This window comes from Cyprinodon variegatus, unplaced genomic scaffold (assembly GCF_000732505.1).
Source record: "Cyprinodon variegatus isolate N-32 unplaced genomic scaffold, C_variegatus-1.0 Scaffold958, whole genome shotgun sequence".
NCBI lineage: Eukaryota > Metazoa > Chordata > Actinopteri > Cyprinodontiformes > Cyprinodontidae > Cyprinodon > Cyprinodon variegatus.
The window spans coordinates 32,509-50,585 of record NW_015151411.1 but is presented as its reverse complement, the minus strand read 5'-3'; the positions used below and the strand labels follow the sequence as shown (position 1 = coordinate 50,585).

The window sequence follows — 18,077 nt, the reverse complement described above, 5'->3', positions numbered from 1 at the left end:
TATATATATATATATATATATATATATATATATATATATGTTGCACAGTAAATGGAAGCAGAAGCTCTTTTATTGGCTCTATTTGGCAAAGAGACACAGCTAAACAGGAGACATGGATCCGTGCTTTCTGCAGGAAGGAAAATATAGATATAAGCAAAATGGTACTTTTAAAAACCTGTCAAGAAAAGTTAAGATAACTGTTTTATTCTCTCCCTCTTTCTCTCTGTATTTCTCCACCATAAACATCATCCTGATGTTTTCCTGGGTTCCAGTACATGATTGGGCAGCTCTATATGATCAGCAAGCACAGCTGTGAGCAGAGTGGTGGAGGTGAGGGAGTAGAGGTGGTGAGGAATGAGCCGGATACTCACCCTCAGCATGGTCCCGGACAAGTGACCGAGAAGAGAATCTACCTCAGCAGGTAAGGGATCATCTCTTTAAAGATTGTTTTGCTGTACCAATAATCCTGTTCTCAACCCCAGCATTAAGTTGTCCCTTCCATCATTCTGATAAGAGATCCTGTTCCATCTGTTGGTCTACTGTAAAGCTTCACATCCTGTAGAACCAAGCTTCGGACAGGAAATGAAGAATCTTTTTTATACAATAACACCCATGGTGGACTGTAACCTGTTTTTAACCAAAATCCAAGAATGTTTTGTGGGGTTTTTTCGTGGGAATCAGGTCGTGTTGCAGATGAAGCTGTTATTATGTCCTCGGCTCGTCATCCAGTAAGCCTTTACAGTAGGTGTTGTATAAGTACAGGCCTCCAGCTGAAAGAGAAACTGTCCACATTGTCTTGGTGGCTGTAATCGGAGGATCTGAATTTTTTTTTTTTTAAGTCTCATATTATTTTCTTTTATAGTGTAGAGAATGAAGCTGTCAGAAGCTTTAAAACATGTGAGCTGAAAGTGCAGATTAAAAAAAACAGATATTAACATTACCAAAAGACAAATCATTTCATTCCCAACCTTAATCACTGGCATTTTTTAAATGAAAGTTCAAGTGAAAAAAGAAAGTTAAAAAAATACAATTCTTCTGTAACATTCTTATAAAATTTTAGAACAAGAAACTGGAGAAAAGAAGGTTGGTCTAATCTTTTTCCAATAACTGTAAATACAGTTAGCATTGCTAAAAGGATGATACTGGGCTAAATTTACAAATCCAATGCAGCATGTATATTAATAAGGTAATTTTTTTTCCATGACATGTACTTTACTTGAGTTTATAGTCGTGCTAAACTCCCTTAAAGACATACCAAAGGATACCACGCAAGAATAAATACATTAATTTATTACTTTATATTCAGCCCTCTGGCACCTCAGAGAACACATTTCACACATGCTGTATATCACCCAGAAAGTGTTTCTGCCAACATGGTTTTGTTTTTTGCTTCTGTTCAGTTTACAAGTAAAGGAACTAAATATTAGATGCATAAACAGATGGATATAATTAGAAAAAGTGAGATGCAAGAAAAATCAATAAAATTTGAATGTCTTTGATAGCCACTAAGCAATGTCTCATTCTATTAGACTGCCAGTACAAATATATATTCCCTTAATCAAACACTAAATAACTGTTTTTTGTTATTTATAACAATATATCAATATAAATTGATATCTCTTTTATCCAAACACCATTGGACATAAAAAAAAACACTGTAAATGAATATATTTTAAATTATAATAGTCAGAAATCATCATCTCAGCCTAATCAAGAGTTATTTTTCTTATTTGTTACAGTTCAAAACAAAGCTCCCATCAAGACACGACACATATCTAAATAAAACATATAAGTCAGATTTAGAATACATGTAATTAGTTTGATAAAGATTATGAAGTGGGAAAAAAGATCTGAAAGAGAAGGGGGTTTTTGCCTCAAACAATATTGTGTAATATTACTACCATCTACCAGTCAAATTTTTAGTGTTTATTTTTCACTAAAGCAAACAATATAACCTAGCACATCATTGCCTTGTACTCGTACATGTTTTGGAGCAGTGGTAGCTGCTGTGTGTCAAAAAGTCTCAGAAACTCTCTACAAAGTCTCTACAAGCAGACATTTACTGTGACAAAAAGCCAGCGTTAACCCCGGCTTTGAAAGCCAATAAATCCATGTTAACCTATAATTCTGTATCAACAACATCGGTATATGTTTTTGTGATCCTATTGTTATGCTTTCTATGGTATTTAGCAAAACTGTCTAATTAAAGCGAATTTTAACAAGTTAGCTTTATGCTAATTAATGCAGTACAGTTCATTTAATTGTCAAGAAGAGAAATGCTATTTTCAACACCCCTTGTAAAATCTTTCTCCTTCACCGGCTCTTTCCTGTTAGAGAATGATTGCCTGATGTTTACGGTTTTGTTGTCATTAAGTTCTCATTTTCAGTTTCTTGGGGATCTTGAAACCGTTTCTTGTGCTGCTGCCTACATGTATGCATGGTCCTGCATTGTGCTGGAGTAGTGCATACTTTTAGTTGCAGGGCTTGTGTCTCCAAATGTTCTTCAGCACCGCCTCTCAATTACACTGAACTTACAGCAAGGGGAAACATGTTATTCTGCAAGTTAGTACTTTTTTTTAATCCCTAGCCAGTGTCTGTACTTTCAAGATGACAGACTGTCATGCTGCTTCGACCAACAGGTGACCAGCCCTATGTATAAACTAATTAAAAATTATTTGCTGCTCAATCCGCTCAAATGATATTAGTTTATCATTTTTGCTATCTTCCCGTTAACCGGTTCGCAAACGATAATGTTTATGTCGGAGATTAGAGATTTTTGTCAGATTTTATTTTAAGCTGTGAGTTTTAAATGTATAAAATTATCTGAGAACTACTCTTTTGTAGTGGAACAATTGAACTTAGAAGGTAAAAGTAAATTTAACTTTTACATTTTAGGTATTGCAAATGGCTGCCTTCATTTGCATGTCACCAGCTTTTTCCTCAAGCTCATTAAAGCTGGTGCTGGGATGACACAAATAAAGGTACTACTTTTTTGGAGGAAACAGATTAACACTTACTAATTAAGCACTTAGAGGGCTTGAAAAAAATCCTTAAATTGCATGTAATTAGATTTTCTTAATCTGGATAAGTATGACCAAAGTAAGTTGGGGGTTTTTTTGTGAAAAGAAAGGTGGGAATTCTAGAATTTATTCACCATTTTAAAACCACCAGGTACCAGCCTAAATTCTATTTTAATTTGGCTTTGACTTGCCAGCAAAATCTTGTTTACAATATAGAAACTATTGGAAGAAATACAATTGATATCTTAAAAATTGTGAGTTTCATAATGAAAAAATATGTAGGAATAGTGACTTTTGTCATTGGAAATTAACTGTTTAAGAATGATCTTAACCTTACTCTATTAACCCTACTCATTACTATAGTGCAACCTCAAGCAATATTTAATCACCACTACAAACCTAAGTTTTAATCCTTAACTAAACTCTTAAAAAAGTAAAGGAACACTATCACTCTGGAGGACTTTTTAATCTATGTGTGAGTGTTGGGTCTTCCTCGCTGAATACACATAGAAGTACACACATGCACACAGGTACAGTGACTTTACAATGAACAAAAGATGTGACTTTGAAGCAATTCATCACCACAGGTATAATTGAGAATGAGTCATACAATGAATTATATGGAGGAAGTAGCCTGCAGGTAATCTAGCTCTAAATGGCTCAATAAAACACTTAAGCTTTCTTTGTCTCCATCTTTAATCTCCCTCTTGCTCTTCCGAACCTTAACTCACTCTGAGGTTGTGATTCTTTCCTTTCATTGTGATTTCAGCAAACTGCCATCCTGGGTTAAAGCTTTTGTTCCACGAATCTTTTATGTGACAGAAAAGGCATGGAACTTCTACCCCTATACTATCACAGGTGGGTATCCCTTACTCATCAATTATAGGTAGATACGGACAGACGGATGTTGGGTTTTGGGTAGTTCAACTTTAAACTTAAAAGCTGTCCTACAGACTGAATGGTATGCTCCTCAAGAAGGGTAAGCCACAAAAGGTCAAAGAAGCTACGGTAGCTGATCAGAGGGCTGCATCTCACCATATTTTGCCAAGTTCTGTGGAAGGACAATGGTGGTTAGAGGACTGAATTTAAGCCCATTCAATCTTAGGAGGGGTTCATGTGGGATGGGCTGTGCCTGTAGTCAGGGCTTCAAGGGCCACTACACTCAGACTAGGAGCTACAACTGTTGAGTTACTGGTGTTAAGCCACTTCCAAACCCTAGAGAAGGGCAAAAGAAAAACTAGAGAAAGGGTGTAGAGGTTAATATTTTAATCCCCTCAGGTTCAGTGGGGAGTTTCCACAATTAGTAATTACTTGGGAGTTCTGTCATTTGCAGGTGTTGTCTATCAGGAATTTTTACAGTTCCTAATATTTGACCTCTCCTGACACGCCGTATGGACGCACTGGTTTTATTTTCCAGGGGGCATTGGTACTTCAAAACAATAAAAAATCCTGAGGGCTGCTGTTAAACCCACCCTGGCTTCCTTCACCCTTTGGTTCCACTGGGTGAGGAAAGCGGTGCATATTGGCCCTTGCAGCCGTTTGCAGCTACTGTAGTCAGTCAGACTACTTGCTGCTTCGCCAAATTACATGGCTGTTCTATTTTTCGCAACCGCCATACGAACGCCACATCAATGTAGAGCAGAGCAGATCATTCAGGCAGAATATTAATGAATGAAAAGCAAAGTGGATCTAGTCAAGTTTACAACTCAGAGACTACCAGTCCACACTGTGGAACACATTTTGTAGACTTTTAGGTAAAAACTAAGTTTGTTTTTACAGTCAATCAGCAGCCATGTTAAATATGAGCATTTTAAAAAAATACAAACTGAAAAAAAACTATTTGAACTCATCTTCTTATGATAGCCCCCCCAAAAAGGCTAAGGTTACGGATATAGGGCAGGTATACAACACATTATTAGTACTGGCCAAATAGCCATTTTACTGAATTATTGTATTTTTTTAAAGCCTATATGTACACTTTTATAGCATGAGGGTTCTATTGTACCATCAAATGCTCCCAGTGGAGTAGGGTGCCTGGCAGAAAATGCAGCTGCACTGCAGCACTGCTGCACTGCTTCCACACTGAGTGAAAATTAACGGTAACACCTCAGCAGAGGTGCAGGCTGATATTCTTCATGCTACGCAGTAAACAAAATTAATGCAATTAATCAAGCCGCCCTGACTGAATTTTGAGCACTGGACAATGCAGACATTTTTAAGTGAACAGACAGTTATTTGTTAGAAATTGTTTGGTGTTTTTTTTATTAGTTCTATGTTATTCACTTTCCTGTTCAACTTAATTTGGTGTTTTTATTGGATGTATGCCATTATCATCAATATATAATGACTTTTTAATTTCTCACTGATGTTCTAATTAACTGATCTGCTTTTTTTCTCCTCATGCATTTGAGTAATTAATACTATTTCTTTCTATCTATATTTAATGCCGCTGATGTTGCAGAATACTCTGTAAGTATTCTTACACATCTACTTACCATGAACACATTACTTATTTAAAGATCAGAAGATATAATCAGCTCCTTCCTTTGCTAACTACATATTTTGTCATGTTTTCCTCACATAGGTATCGTTCGTCCCCAAGTTTAGCATTCGCATTGAGACAAGGTTCGAAAACAACAACGGCAATAACAACAATGTGAGTACAGGCCTAACAGGGGGGAAACAAGAAAGATGGAGTGATCACAAACGAGAAGGAAGAGAGAGAGACTAAAGGGGAATGAGAGGAATTGCAATTTTCTCTGCAGTGCCACGAAAACGTTCATCAAATTGATGTGGCCATTACAAGGAAAACAAGCAAAGCACAAAATGCACTATTGGCAGATCTATTAACCAGACGTGCTGTGTGCTGATCATAGCTGCCATGCTGCATTTCGTCCGTGGCCAATGCGCATCAACACACTCGGACAGAAACTCACAAGCAATTGCAGCTCTGCTTTGCCCTTTGTTTCTGTTCTGAGTAATTGATGGAAGTGAAAAAAACAAGACCCAGTCTGTCACTTAGGTGCTTCTGCTTATCGTTGAGGAACATCGTGATTCTTATTTAAAAGTTAAAGGATAAGCTTTATAAAAATCTTAAAAATAAGAAAAACTGCTCTTATCCTTCAGCCTTCTCACAATGATGCATGTAGAAACATACCGTAGAATGGAAAAGCTTTGTGGGATGTGGGAAAGAATTCCTGTGCTGCAAAATAATTCTATTCTTTAAACTATATGGTGTCACTATTGCTAGTGCTCTGGGAAATACCTTCAAACTAAGATTTATGCGACCTTTATAAGGTATTGGAAATTAACTTTTAATTATTTACTTATGACTTTCTTTCCCCATGGAGGTATAGGTGTAAATTTGCAGTGAGACAGAAATCTCTCTCAAAGTGTCACTTTTAAATATCAGCAAGACAAGAGACATGTCATTGTGTTATGCTATTTTCCAGGAAATTAATAAGAAAATAACTGCTCACCAAACCTTGCCCAGTCACACATAAAATTCTGCTTTTTTTGGAGGTTTAACTACAAACAATCATGTGATATCTACTGGAAAAGGGGAATATTTTATTATAAAGTGTTTCCATGCTTCAGTTTGTGGTATGCATTCCTCTTACCATCATCTGAGAAAAGCTTCTGCACAGCAGTCCTTCCCACAGGTTTACTCACGTGATCCAAGCATTTCCTCCAAAATATCATATTCAGTTATTTCTTCAATTGATTTTCTTCTGCAACACTCTGTCAGTTTAGATGTCCGGTACGTTTACAGATGTGCACTCCTCAAATTTTCTACAATTCTGTTTGTAAAAGCATTTTCAAACTGTGTATCCAGTTCCTTCCACGTAATAATTATTCTGTTCTCTATCCTAGTAACATGTTTTCTGACAGTGCTGTGCAAAGGTTAAGATACATGAACTTGGTAGAGGTTTTATTTCGAAGTCTACATTGTAGCTAAATATTCGAGAAATAATTACTGAATTACAATAAGTTTATAACACAGTTAAAACTTAAAAAAAATTCTACAGGATAATCTACTATTCATTGGCACCTCTGCGTCACTCTATAATATTTGCTGCCAAAACTACAACATTTCACCAAAGATTGTTCTCCTGTTATGCAAACATTACCATTTGAAAATAATGGCTTTAAAATCTCTTTTTTTAAACTTCATTGACAAGTATCCATTTCATATCAACAAAGAAATCTCTCTGTGAGGAATACTGTATGTACACAAATAAGAAAATAGAGAAAAAATATTGAGGAGATTCAGAGTTTTGTAACAAGAACAGACCAAACAAGAGAACTGAATCTCTCCGGCTTGTGCAACATATTCTACAAAAATCAGGAAGACCTTGAGTAGACACATAAGTACAACAGAGTAACAGGAGTGCAGCAGATTGTTAGTTCTTGTTTTACTACTTGTTAGTTTTATGAAATAAACAATGTCAGTGAAGCATTCTAAGAAATATTACACAAGGTCAGGGAAAAGTGCAGGTTCCTCTTGCTCCTCATCCAAGTTTGTTCTACACTTTATAAAGACTAACTGTATTCTGCTTTCATAACACCTCTGATTCTGTGCCTTTATCATCCAACATCCAGCTTCTTGTTTTCCCTTATCCCCTCCTGTGCTTTTTTCCTCTCTATCTGTTCTCTCATCTGTTTGCACCAGTGTGATTTCCTCCAAGGCCCTCGGGGTGGGATATACAGTAGTGAGGGGTGTTATGGTGTGTGACCTCCGTTTTTTCTACACAGTTACTTATCTACTCTTATCCCCTCTCCTTTGCTGAGTGAGTAATGCATGTGTTTATGTTGTAAAAGTGTGTGCGTGTTCGTGCATCTGCAGTCATTACACTGTGTGACCTCCTCCCATCTTTTTGGATGTAGGTGTTTGGGGACACGCCAACCCCGGCGGAGAACGTTTGCTTCCTGGACATCCTCACTGACCCGATCCCAGAGAAGCATTACAGAGAATCAGAGGTGTGTAATGCAAAAAATTAAATAGAAAAAAAACATTTGCATGAAAAAAACTGGAACCCTAGACAGTGAATAATACTTGCACCTGCATTTTCAATGCCTAATACCCAAACACATACTATCAAACTGAACGAAGGATGTTGTAATTTTATAAGATGTTTTAAAGCTGTTACTATTACATTCTTGGAAATGGTTTCATTATCATTTCACTTTTGCATATTTATTATTTTACATCAACAATGCCCAGTGTATGTTTTGGGGTTTAATGTGATAAGCAAATACAAAGTTGGGCACATTGTCTACATTTTTGTTGATGTAAGCATCTTAAAAGTGTGGTCTACTTGGGCTCCTTTACAGTGATAAGGAAGCTAACTTTTTTTTTATTTGGTCTTCTTAATAACAATAAGAGCTGCTCTGTGATGTCAACAGATGTTGATTTAAAGAATTTTAGTTGTACAGCATTATGAAAACCAAAGAACACATTCCAAAAAAGTTAAAAAACAAACCATTGGACTTTGCTTTCCAAGTTTAAAGACGTTTCGCTTCCCATCCAGAAAGCTTTCTCGATTCAAAATGCCTGGAGTAGCATTGACTTCCATGCTTATAGAGTAGCCCAATAAAAGCCTTGTTATAGCATAGAAAAAAATGCAAATTGAACCAAAAAAAAAACGGTCCACCCCATAGTAATGGGGAGTCGTTGAGGTCGTTGTTAGCCTGCAGAACCCAAAACTGGCCCATCAAGGATAAAGTTGTGGTGAAGCTTTGAAAATCTTTTAACTCACCGTTTAATCCATTCTCAAAAGTAAGAGTATAGCATACCTGTTGATCTAACAAGACAGACATCCACTTAATCTGACAGCCCAGGGAAGGAGAGCAGTGTGCAGTGCAGTAGCCGAGAGGTCCATGGTAATTTTGGCAGAGCTGCAGAGATCCAAAGCTCAGAGGAGTAAATCTCTTGCCAAAACAACTAGTTCTACACACAACAATATGGCCTTTTAGCAAGAGGAAAGTCATCATGTTTATTGAGCAAGGGCTGGGCCCTTCAACAGCAATAAGTCCTCTGACACCGTCCCTCCATGTTTGGATGGGCTTTACCGAAGCTGAAATTTCCCCCTACTGGAGTGCTGTTCTAGGCTGCAAGACAAATAATGTCTATTTGAAACTAGAACTCCCACTGCATTTTTTAAAAACTCATACAGCTGACAAAGTAGGAATACACATATAAAACAAGGTGATCTGATTAGATGAGATAGACATTTTACATTCATATACAATACATGAAAAAAACATGATCACACCATTCAAGCACTGAAGGGTGGTAGTGGTCTCATCATTTCTTTCTTAACCATCCCATCTTTAAGATGGTGGTTTAATGTAATTCTTTCATTATGACATTAAAGAAAACCATTTAGAGGGTACAAAAGGCTCAACCTATTCTCATTATGAGTGAGTGTGAAATCGTACGAAAAGTTATGCACCGTAATTTCGTACGTTTTGGACGTTTTTTTCGTCGTATGCGCATGCGCATCTGACGCACCATTCACAAATATAGAATATAAATTACAATTAGCCCTAACCCTGACCCTAACCCTAAGATATAAAACAGCAAGCAACGTAGTAGACATGAATAAGTAATGATTGCACTGTTTTTCCCATTTTTACGTCTGTCCGCGGATCTGCTTTTTTTTTCTGTCTGCCAGCGCATGCGCACTGATGTGGTTTTTTGGTGAAAAACGTCCAAAAACGTACGAAATAGTGTGCATAACTTTTCGTACGATGTCATACGCACTCATAATGAGAATATGTTGAAAGGCTTGAGACTGGACCGAAGGGTCGGTGTCCAGCAGAACCATAATATATAGCGGTATATCAGAACTACAAATGATTTAGTCTTGGCATATTCATGCATTAGAGCAGCTTAGACAAGAAAACAGATCTATATCCAACTGAGAATCTACAGTTTATCAAAACTTTAATACAATTTATCCATCTAATCCATAATCAGCATGAGCTGCCTTACAAATATGGACAAAAAGGGGGTTCCTCTAAGTTAAAAAATTGTAACTAATCTTTTTAAAACTGTTTAATTATTTTCTTCCTACACACTACTCTTACATATTTGTGGTGCCATATCATCGTTGGAATTTTTTTTTTTTATGCATTTAGTCTTTTTAGTATTTATTTATTCAACTTCTATACCATCATATGTTGTTCTTTGAACACATGCCTATGTGGCTGTGTGCTAGGAAAAATGATGAAAAGGTGATTCAAGATTAACTTGTGGTCAAACAATTTAGTCTGCACATATATGGAATAAATTCACAAAACCGTACATTTAAAATATAAGATTTTATTAAAAAGATATTTCAGCTCCTTTAAAACATATTTAATTTAAGAACTCTTAACTAAACAACTGAAACCTGACTAAACTAAATAGCCACCGTACACATAGAAGAAAAATGCAGCTTTCTAGATGGTTCTTAGCTCTGCAACGCGTAAAAGCTGCTGCTTTCATTCAGTCTTTGCTCGACCCTGTAAAAAAAAAAAAAATCTGAGAAAGAGAGAAATGCAGAAAGATCTGTCTGTGCTATCTGGATCTCGATGATTTGAGGCCCACTCAACCTTTGATCAGAGTTTGAAGAATATGGTCCCTTGCCAGCAGGGACAGATATTGAGGCGGCCCCCCCACATGGCCTCCTCTGGCGCTATCCGCAGGAAAGACAACTTTGTATAGGAGAACAAGTGTTTTGTAGGGAGGATCCACAGGGGCTTCTGAGAATGTTCAGGGTAGCTCCTCCTCTGGCAGAGTACTGGAGGATACCAACTGTTAATAAGTCCTCATCCAACCATCTTCAATAATCCATCCATATTCATATTCATTTCATGGATGTGATGTCCAACAACGTCATTAAATCACATTTAAATAAACTGAAGTTTAAGGTTTTCAGGTGACAAATCCAAGTTAGGTTCATTGGGTATTAATACTTTTATGGCTTTTGTAGTGCTATAATGGCTTTTAAATAGCAAAATAAAATTCTCATCTGCAGCACGCAGTATAAGATTTGCTTCTTTCCACATGTATGTAAAACATTGTCCTAAGGCTCAAAAAGCTTTACTGACGACACAAAAATAATAATCTATTAAACCTAAATGAACAAAAATGTCACTGGCTTTAGGTTATTTTTTCCTAAAAATATCCCAGCAATACCCTCACACAACTCAGCCTCACTGCCTTTCTTTATTCCGTCTCATCCGAGATTTCACACCTCTTTAGTGCCTGCAAGCCCTTAGCAACAAAGGTGAATTCACAGGCTTGTGTGCAAACAAGCATGCAGAAAAAGCTTCCAGCACAAATGCATGCAAACACGTACAACAACAGAAAACCAAAATAATGTCTTCAGAACACCAGTGGGTTACATTAAATGACATTGTGAAAACAAAAAAACACAACATCCTCTGGTCGCAGGTGTGTAATATGTGGTATCACTTTTCCTTCCTCAGGGGTGTGTTGAGCAACAACCTGCTTACACTTCCACACAAATATCAGTCATCTTCACACATGCAAAAGCTTTTAAACACATCCACGCACATCTTGCTACTGAAAATACCGGGTAGCAAGGTCTGTGCAGATTCAGCTTGTAATTTCAATATGTTTTGCTCTGCACAGGATCTGAGTCGCTGGCGGTCAAATAAAACCAACAGAGGGCCTCTGCAAAAAGGCTGGAGGGACAACCAGAACCCCATTATGTGCTCCTACAAGAGAGTGCAGTGCAGCTTTGAGGTCTACGGCTTCCAGACAAAGACAGAGGAGTTTGTACATAGAGTAAGGCGGATTTATTTCTGCCCACTAGCGATGCAAAAACACTGGCAATCTTCATTTGGTGCTGATTGGATTTTATCATCCAAGTTTGCCTATTGTGACATGTTGACACAAATAAATCATCACCACATTAATTTCTAGACATTAGCTTAATTACAGGCACCACAAGGGCGGGCAGCCTCAAATGATCTCTGCACTGCGTCTCATGCATTTCAGTCAAGCTAACTCTGCTTTTTCAGTCCTGCTTTGCAATAAGGCAAAGCAATGAAGCATAAACTAAAGCTCTATTTGTTTCGTGTTCATGACTGTTTCAGGTTGTACTATTGATCCAAGTTCCAACAGATGTAATTTTCTCAGATGAATTAAATAAAAAGATATTGTGACTGTGACAGTAATGTGTTGCACAACAAATCTAACAGTATTTCATATGTGACAAGCAAAATACTAGCAGTATTCAAAGCTAATTAATATTTGTCCGTTTGTTTTTGATATTAACTGGTTTAATTTGTAATTTCAGCTGATTAAAGATATTCTTCTCGTCGGCCACAGACAGGCAGTTGCATGGGTTGACGAGTGGCACGGTTGGTTAAACACTAATTTCTTTTATATTGCAAGAATCTCCAACGGCATATGTGTCAAAGTCACCGGTTGCAGGTTTATAAAGGAATTGAAAATATTTATAAAATAAAATGTATAAATTAACACACACTGCTCTGGTATTATACCTTTACTCCCATGTACTAAGCATTTTATGCCACTTTGAACACTTTAAAAGAGCATTAGCCTCGAAAGTATTTTATAACATGATAGGCATTTTTTGGCTCTTGAGGGCCAGATAAATTGCATTGGAGAGCCTGGTTAGGCCCACAGGCCTTAAGTTTGACACATATGCCCAAGCAAAACTTTAACGTTACTCTGTGTAAAAGTCCCTTTAACCCTATCGCAGAGCCTGTACAGTCCTCACAAAGGACGTTCTAGCTCCTGCTTGGAGGGCCACAACATGGAGATAACCTGAGCAGAAGCCTGAACTGCTTGGAAAAGAAAAACATTAATTTAAATGTTTAGTTAATAAAACATGTTTTGATACTATGTATCCACTTCTTTATACATCGGTTATGCACCACTTTGTGCTAAACAAAATCCTAATAAATGCATAAAAAATTTGGCTGTACCATGATAAAACATGTTAAAATATGTGAAGCGAATATATGCTTTGGTGCAGAACTATATTCAGAACCATATGTGCTGCAGTGAAATCAGATGTGTGTTTTGCACTCTGTTAACATTGTATACATTTTCTCTCCCTGCAGGGCTTAGCTTGGAAGAGGTGAGGGAATACGAGAAGGCAATGCAAGAGAAGACCAACACCAAAGTCAAATCTAACGAGAACAACTCAGGTGACGTTGCTGCACCCGACCTGCACTCTACTGAAATACCTCTGAGGACTGATAGAGAGATTGTCTAGCTGCATATAAGAGCAGTGAAGGGAGGTGAAAAAAGGGATTCCAAAGAAGAGCAGATGAAAAAAACAGTAGCTGTGAAAAGTGAATTTGGGCTTTTAGCAATTATTATATATTCAAAGGGAGGGGAAGATAGGATTATAGAACAATGTCTTTCATGTAGTTCAGTGATATCTAGATGCTTTCGTGTCATTTTTATCAGTATGTCAGTGCTCAGAACAACAAACTCTGCAATAGTATGAATTATTAGACATCTTACACTGACATGCATGATGAGAGCAGGTTAGTGTCATTGCTGTTCCTTGCAAGTGTCCAGATAGTGAGTGTACATCTGTGAGAAAAAGGAGCAAAGAGAAGAGCAGTTGGAAGGCATTTCATAAAACACGGAGCAGCAAAAAGGGATTGTGTGAAAAGGGGGGAGGCAGAAAGACAGATGCAGTGTGTGTGTGTGTGTATGTATGAGTGTGTATTCTTGTGAGTTAGGTTTCGAACAGTTCATGAAGTGATATTGCCACTGCGTCGCTCTGATAAACAGTGTAATGCAGCCACCTGCTGCACTCCCCTCATCATGATCCCTCTCAACATAAATAACCAGCCGTTGCAGCACTTAGCTGTAAATGTCAGACCTAGAGGGGGTATGTGTACAGGCATAAAGGAGAAATCAGTGTGTGTACGTGCATGTGCATAAGTGTGTATGTGTGGTCACCCTGCCCCCTGCTGGTTTGTCTCTTGAACCTCAGGAGCATGTGCAAAAAAAATCAAAGGTAGAATTCTCAATATGAACAGAACCATCTTGTGCCTGCTCACTCTCTCCCCCCTCTGCGCGTGATGATGAGAGACATCAAGCTGCAACCAATCTGCAGTCATTGCTCAACCTGCTGCAGCTCTCTGCTCTGCCATGGGCCCCTACAGGCCATAAGCTGCTACAGCATTCAGACAGCGAACACAAAAAAAATACTGTAGGTTTCATTTCATTCATCTGCCGTAATAAAAGTAAATGGATGTCATTTACTAGACAGAATCTAATAAGAAGCTGAGTGCATGAGCTGAATACCAATAGGGGATTAAACTAATGGGAGCTGGAGTGTATGGCACAGATCTTCAGAATATTTTATTCATTAGAAACTCAAATATGGGGAAAATGTTTCTCTTTTTCTTTTAATTTACTCCACTCTTGTTATCCAATTTATTAGTTTCCCATCCAGTTTTAGTTTGCCTCATAAGTAGAACATGTAGTGGCCTGTTTTGTTGAAATGTCAAGTAAACATCTGTCCATCGTTCTTAGGCCCACAGGGTCATACCCATCCCACTATCTCCCGTTCCATCTCTGTGACAGACGAACGTTCCCTGAAGAGGATGGGAGTGACGACGGTGGACATGTCTGGAACGTCAGCCTCCTCCATGCCTCACAGTCCTTGTCGCCTTAACTCAACCCCAGAGTGACCCCCCTTTGCACAATGACAACACTAGAAAAACATTCTAACTTAAGATCAAAAGCAGCAAGGGTTAGTGGATGCTGTTTGTCAAAACATTTGAGGTATAGTTACGTAAATATGCAAAGCAAGAAGTGCCATATTCCAATAAATGCCTATAAAATATTAACTCATGTTTTAAAGGTCAGATATGTACAGATAGTAACTAATGAAAGATACTTTATTTTATTTTAGCATAAAATCTAATTATTTAATTTGACCCATCCATCCATTGTCTCTCTAAAAACCTTAAATTGATCTCTAAACTATTTTGTTTTAAGAGGCATTACAGAGTTTTCTAATGATACTGCCACCTGTGACCAAAATATAGAACTGCAGCACCCTACTGTAAATTCTCGTACCTCGTGCTCATACTTGACAAGGATTTATTTTTTACTTTTCTCACCATATGTAGAGTTGCCACTGGTGTCGGAGTTGGATGCAGGTCGCTATCGAGTCTCCACAAAATCCATCTTCAGTATAGCTCTTTGATTGTTTGCTAGGTTGGACCCATGGATGCGCTTAACATCGCATTCGCAGAAATAGCTCAGGACCTTCTGACCCAAATTACATTTAGGGAGAATAAGCTACAGCCTTATAGATGCATCTGTGCTGAACTACTGAGGTGTCAGTCTATTTAAAGTATAATTTTCAGTAAAAACTTAAAATATGTCTGTTTAACCAAATTTAATATACAATTGACATTTAGTTGTTGGTTTTTACCTTTGAAATATGTCCTTTCAAATGGTGTTTGAATCCCAGATGGGTCATTTCTGCTTAGAGGTTGCATGATTTCCTTCTCCTTATTTCCAAATATATCAGGCTGCGGTTCAGTGGCTGCTCTTACATATAGGTGCTTAGATTTTGTGCCTTGATGAGGAATCACAATCTGCCCAGGATGTATCCTGCCCCCACCCACTGACCACCAGTCTGGGCAACAATTCTGTGACAAGACAAGGACTGAGTCAAAATAGTAAAACGGATTAATTTATTGGACTTTGGCACTTCCATACATAAGATATTAAGGAAGAGGTTTTATGTCAACAGAATGTGTTCTAAAAATGTCTTGAAGAAGAACTTGATAGTAAATCTCTAGTTTGAAATTTTCATTTTAGCAGTTATCACATTGTACATTTCTTAAATCTATACAAAAATGTGATGGTAAGGATAAACACCAGCTTCTTTCTCAGATAAAATGCTGCTTTCTAGGGATCAAATTCCATTCATCCATCCATTTTCTGTCATGCCTATCCCAACGGGGTTGCTAGGGGTGCTGGTGCCTATCTCCAGCCGTCTGTGGGCTAGATGCGGGCTGCACGCTGGACAGGTCGCCAGTCCATCGCAGGGCAAGAATCAAATTCCATATTGGTACAATTGTTACATTGGGACAGATGCAAAAGAGCTGATTATATTTCTTGTGGGGGTAGATTTAGCATCAATGTTAATAACACTGTTGCCAAATCTGAGCTTTTTTTTTCAATGAGTTAGGTTGGAACAAATAGCTTTGGGTGAGTTGCTTAAGTTTGGGCTGCTTTATATGAACTTTCTTAGGTTTTTAGAAATTATTAAATTAAAAATTAAATAAAAATAGTTATGTTTGAAAAAAAACTTCCACATTTAGGTGAAATGTTGTGCCCTTGCAGTTATATCATTAGACTGTTTATTTTTAAGAATTTAGGATAAATGAAAAATAAGTAAGAATTTTCTTTGTCAGACCTTGTCATTGGTTAATTATTTCTGTACAATAATAGTGAAAATTTCCAATTTTTTAACTCCCCAAATGGGACGAAGAGTTTAATCAAACTACAATTATTTTTTGGCCTGAAGGTCTTGAGCGTTTTCTTGAATTTGAGACCCAAAGGTCATGCCGCACTGGGAAAAACAAGCCAAAAATAACAAATATAGGATTGGAGGCAGATCCTAAGCTTTCCCAGGGAATGACTTAAACTTAATGCATATATTTCTATAAAGAATTGTATTTAAAATATGCATATATTTCAGGGAGCCTGAACCTTTTAGCTTGTTTTAATGCAAATTTCAGCAAGCTTTGAAATTTTCTCTGTAATGTAATAATTTTATGTTTTTCAGGCATGAGTTTTGAAAAAGGTTGAGGTTTTTGATGAGGTGGGTGGGTTTTAACCTATGCTTGCACTGTAAACTGTCAGAGATGGACACCCTGATTGATCCTATTATGTAGTTGCCTTCCAGGAGCCTAAAGTGTTAAATTATTCACCTAATACTATTGCATTACTGTATATCTATATTTATGACTTTCTATTTGAATGAACTTGTGTCTTCCTGATAGTGCATGCTAGGTGCACAAGTGATTTTTTTTTTTTGCTCTAGCAAAAAAAAAAAAAAAAAAAAAAAAAAAAAAAAACATCTCCAGATGTATTTATCCACCTCAAAAAATGCATGTCAGCTCTTTCCATCAGTTCTTCGGTCTTACTGGAACACGGCAACCACCTGAAGGGATTTACATTTGTTTCCACAATACAGTCTACAGACAGATGCATAAGGAGTTTAATAGAGTAGATCTAATGAGAGCACAGGGGAGAGGGGGGGAGGCGCTTGATGCAGTGAATCAGCTCCCCCCGTCTACCCCAGCCAATAAGGTCACACCAGCTGTATTGACAGAGGGCAGTGAGGTGTGGTATTGGCTCTCTGATGGCTTTGCAGGGAGCAGTGAATGGGTCAAGCCACGGCTAAACTTCAATTTGGGTCAATGATACGTTTAGCTTCCTTTTTGTATTGAAATGGGTTATTAGGTTATCAGCAATAGTATAAAAAATGGCTGAATGTATATTATAAATAAAAGTCCAACATACTGTTTTGTTTGTGTGATGTAGTTTGGGTTTGAAAGTGGTTGAAATGTACACACCAATAAATGTGCATATTCAGTTATGTGGGATTTTTTTTTTATCAATAAATAAATTTTCTTCTAAATAAATAATTGAATTAATTCATTTTTTTCTCTAATAAATAACACTGATAGCCATTTTGGATCTGTATTGACCGAATAAAATCACACTGCTTCCTGGCACTCACCTGCAGTACTTTCATCCCTATTAAACTTTCTATATATTTTACTTTACAACCACCGCCTTAAATGTTCAATATTTAATTTAAAAAAAAGCTTTTAAAGGGTACAATATGATTTTTTACTCTCAAAAATTAAGATATGAATATAAAATATTACTCAAATACATTTAGAACTACTGAAAAAGGATACCTTTGCCTCCAAAGTTTGCAAAGAAGACCAAACTCTTATTCCTTTAAGACGGTTAGCATATTTCCCAAAAATGAATAGTTGGTATGTATATGTATA

The 18,077-nt window shown here is 37.3% G+C and overlaps 1 protein-coding gene across 1 annotated transcript in view; it reads left to right on the top strand.

The window, feature by feature from the left end:
- Positions 1–17,861, top strand: part of LOC107100307 (cytoplasmic phosphatidylinositol transfer protein 1-like) — a 26,727-nt gene extending 8,866 nt beyond the window's left edge. The window contains exons 2-10 of the mRNA XM_015398748.1: positions 273–421; positions 3,790–3,878; positions 5,482–5,489; positions 5,605–5,676; positions 7,908–8,000; positions 11,665–11,820; positions 12,335–12,398; positions 13,128–13,214; positions 14,563–17,861. Coding sequence (XP_015254234.1) covers positions 273–421; positions 3,790–3,878; positions 5,482–5,489; positions 5,605–5,676; positions 7,908–8,000; positions 11,665–11,820; positions 12,335–12,398; positions 13,128–13,214; positions 14,563–14,720 — 876 coding nt within the window. The 3' untranslated portion in view covers positions 14,721–17,861. The remainder of the gene's footprint in view (positions 1–272; positions 422–3,789; positions 3,879–5,481; positions 5,490–5,604; positions 5,677–7,907; positions 8,001–11,664; positions 11,821–12,334; positions 12,399–13,127; positions 13,215–14,562) is intronic.
- The last annotated feature ends 216 nt before the right edge of the window (positions 17,862–18,077 follow it).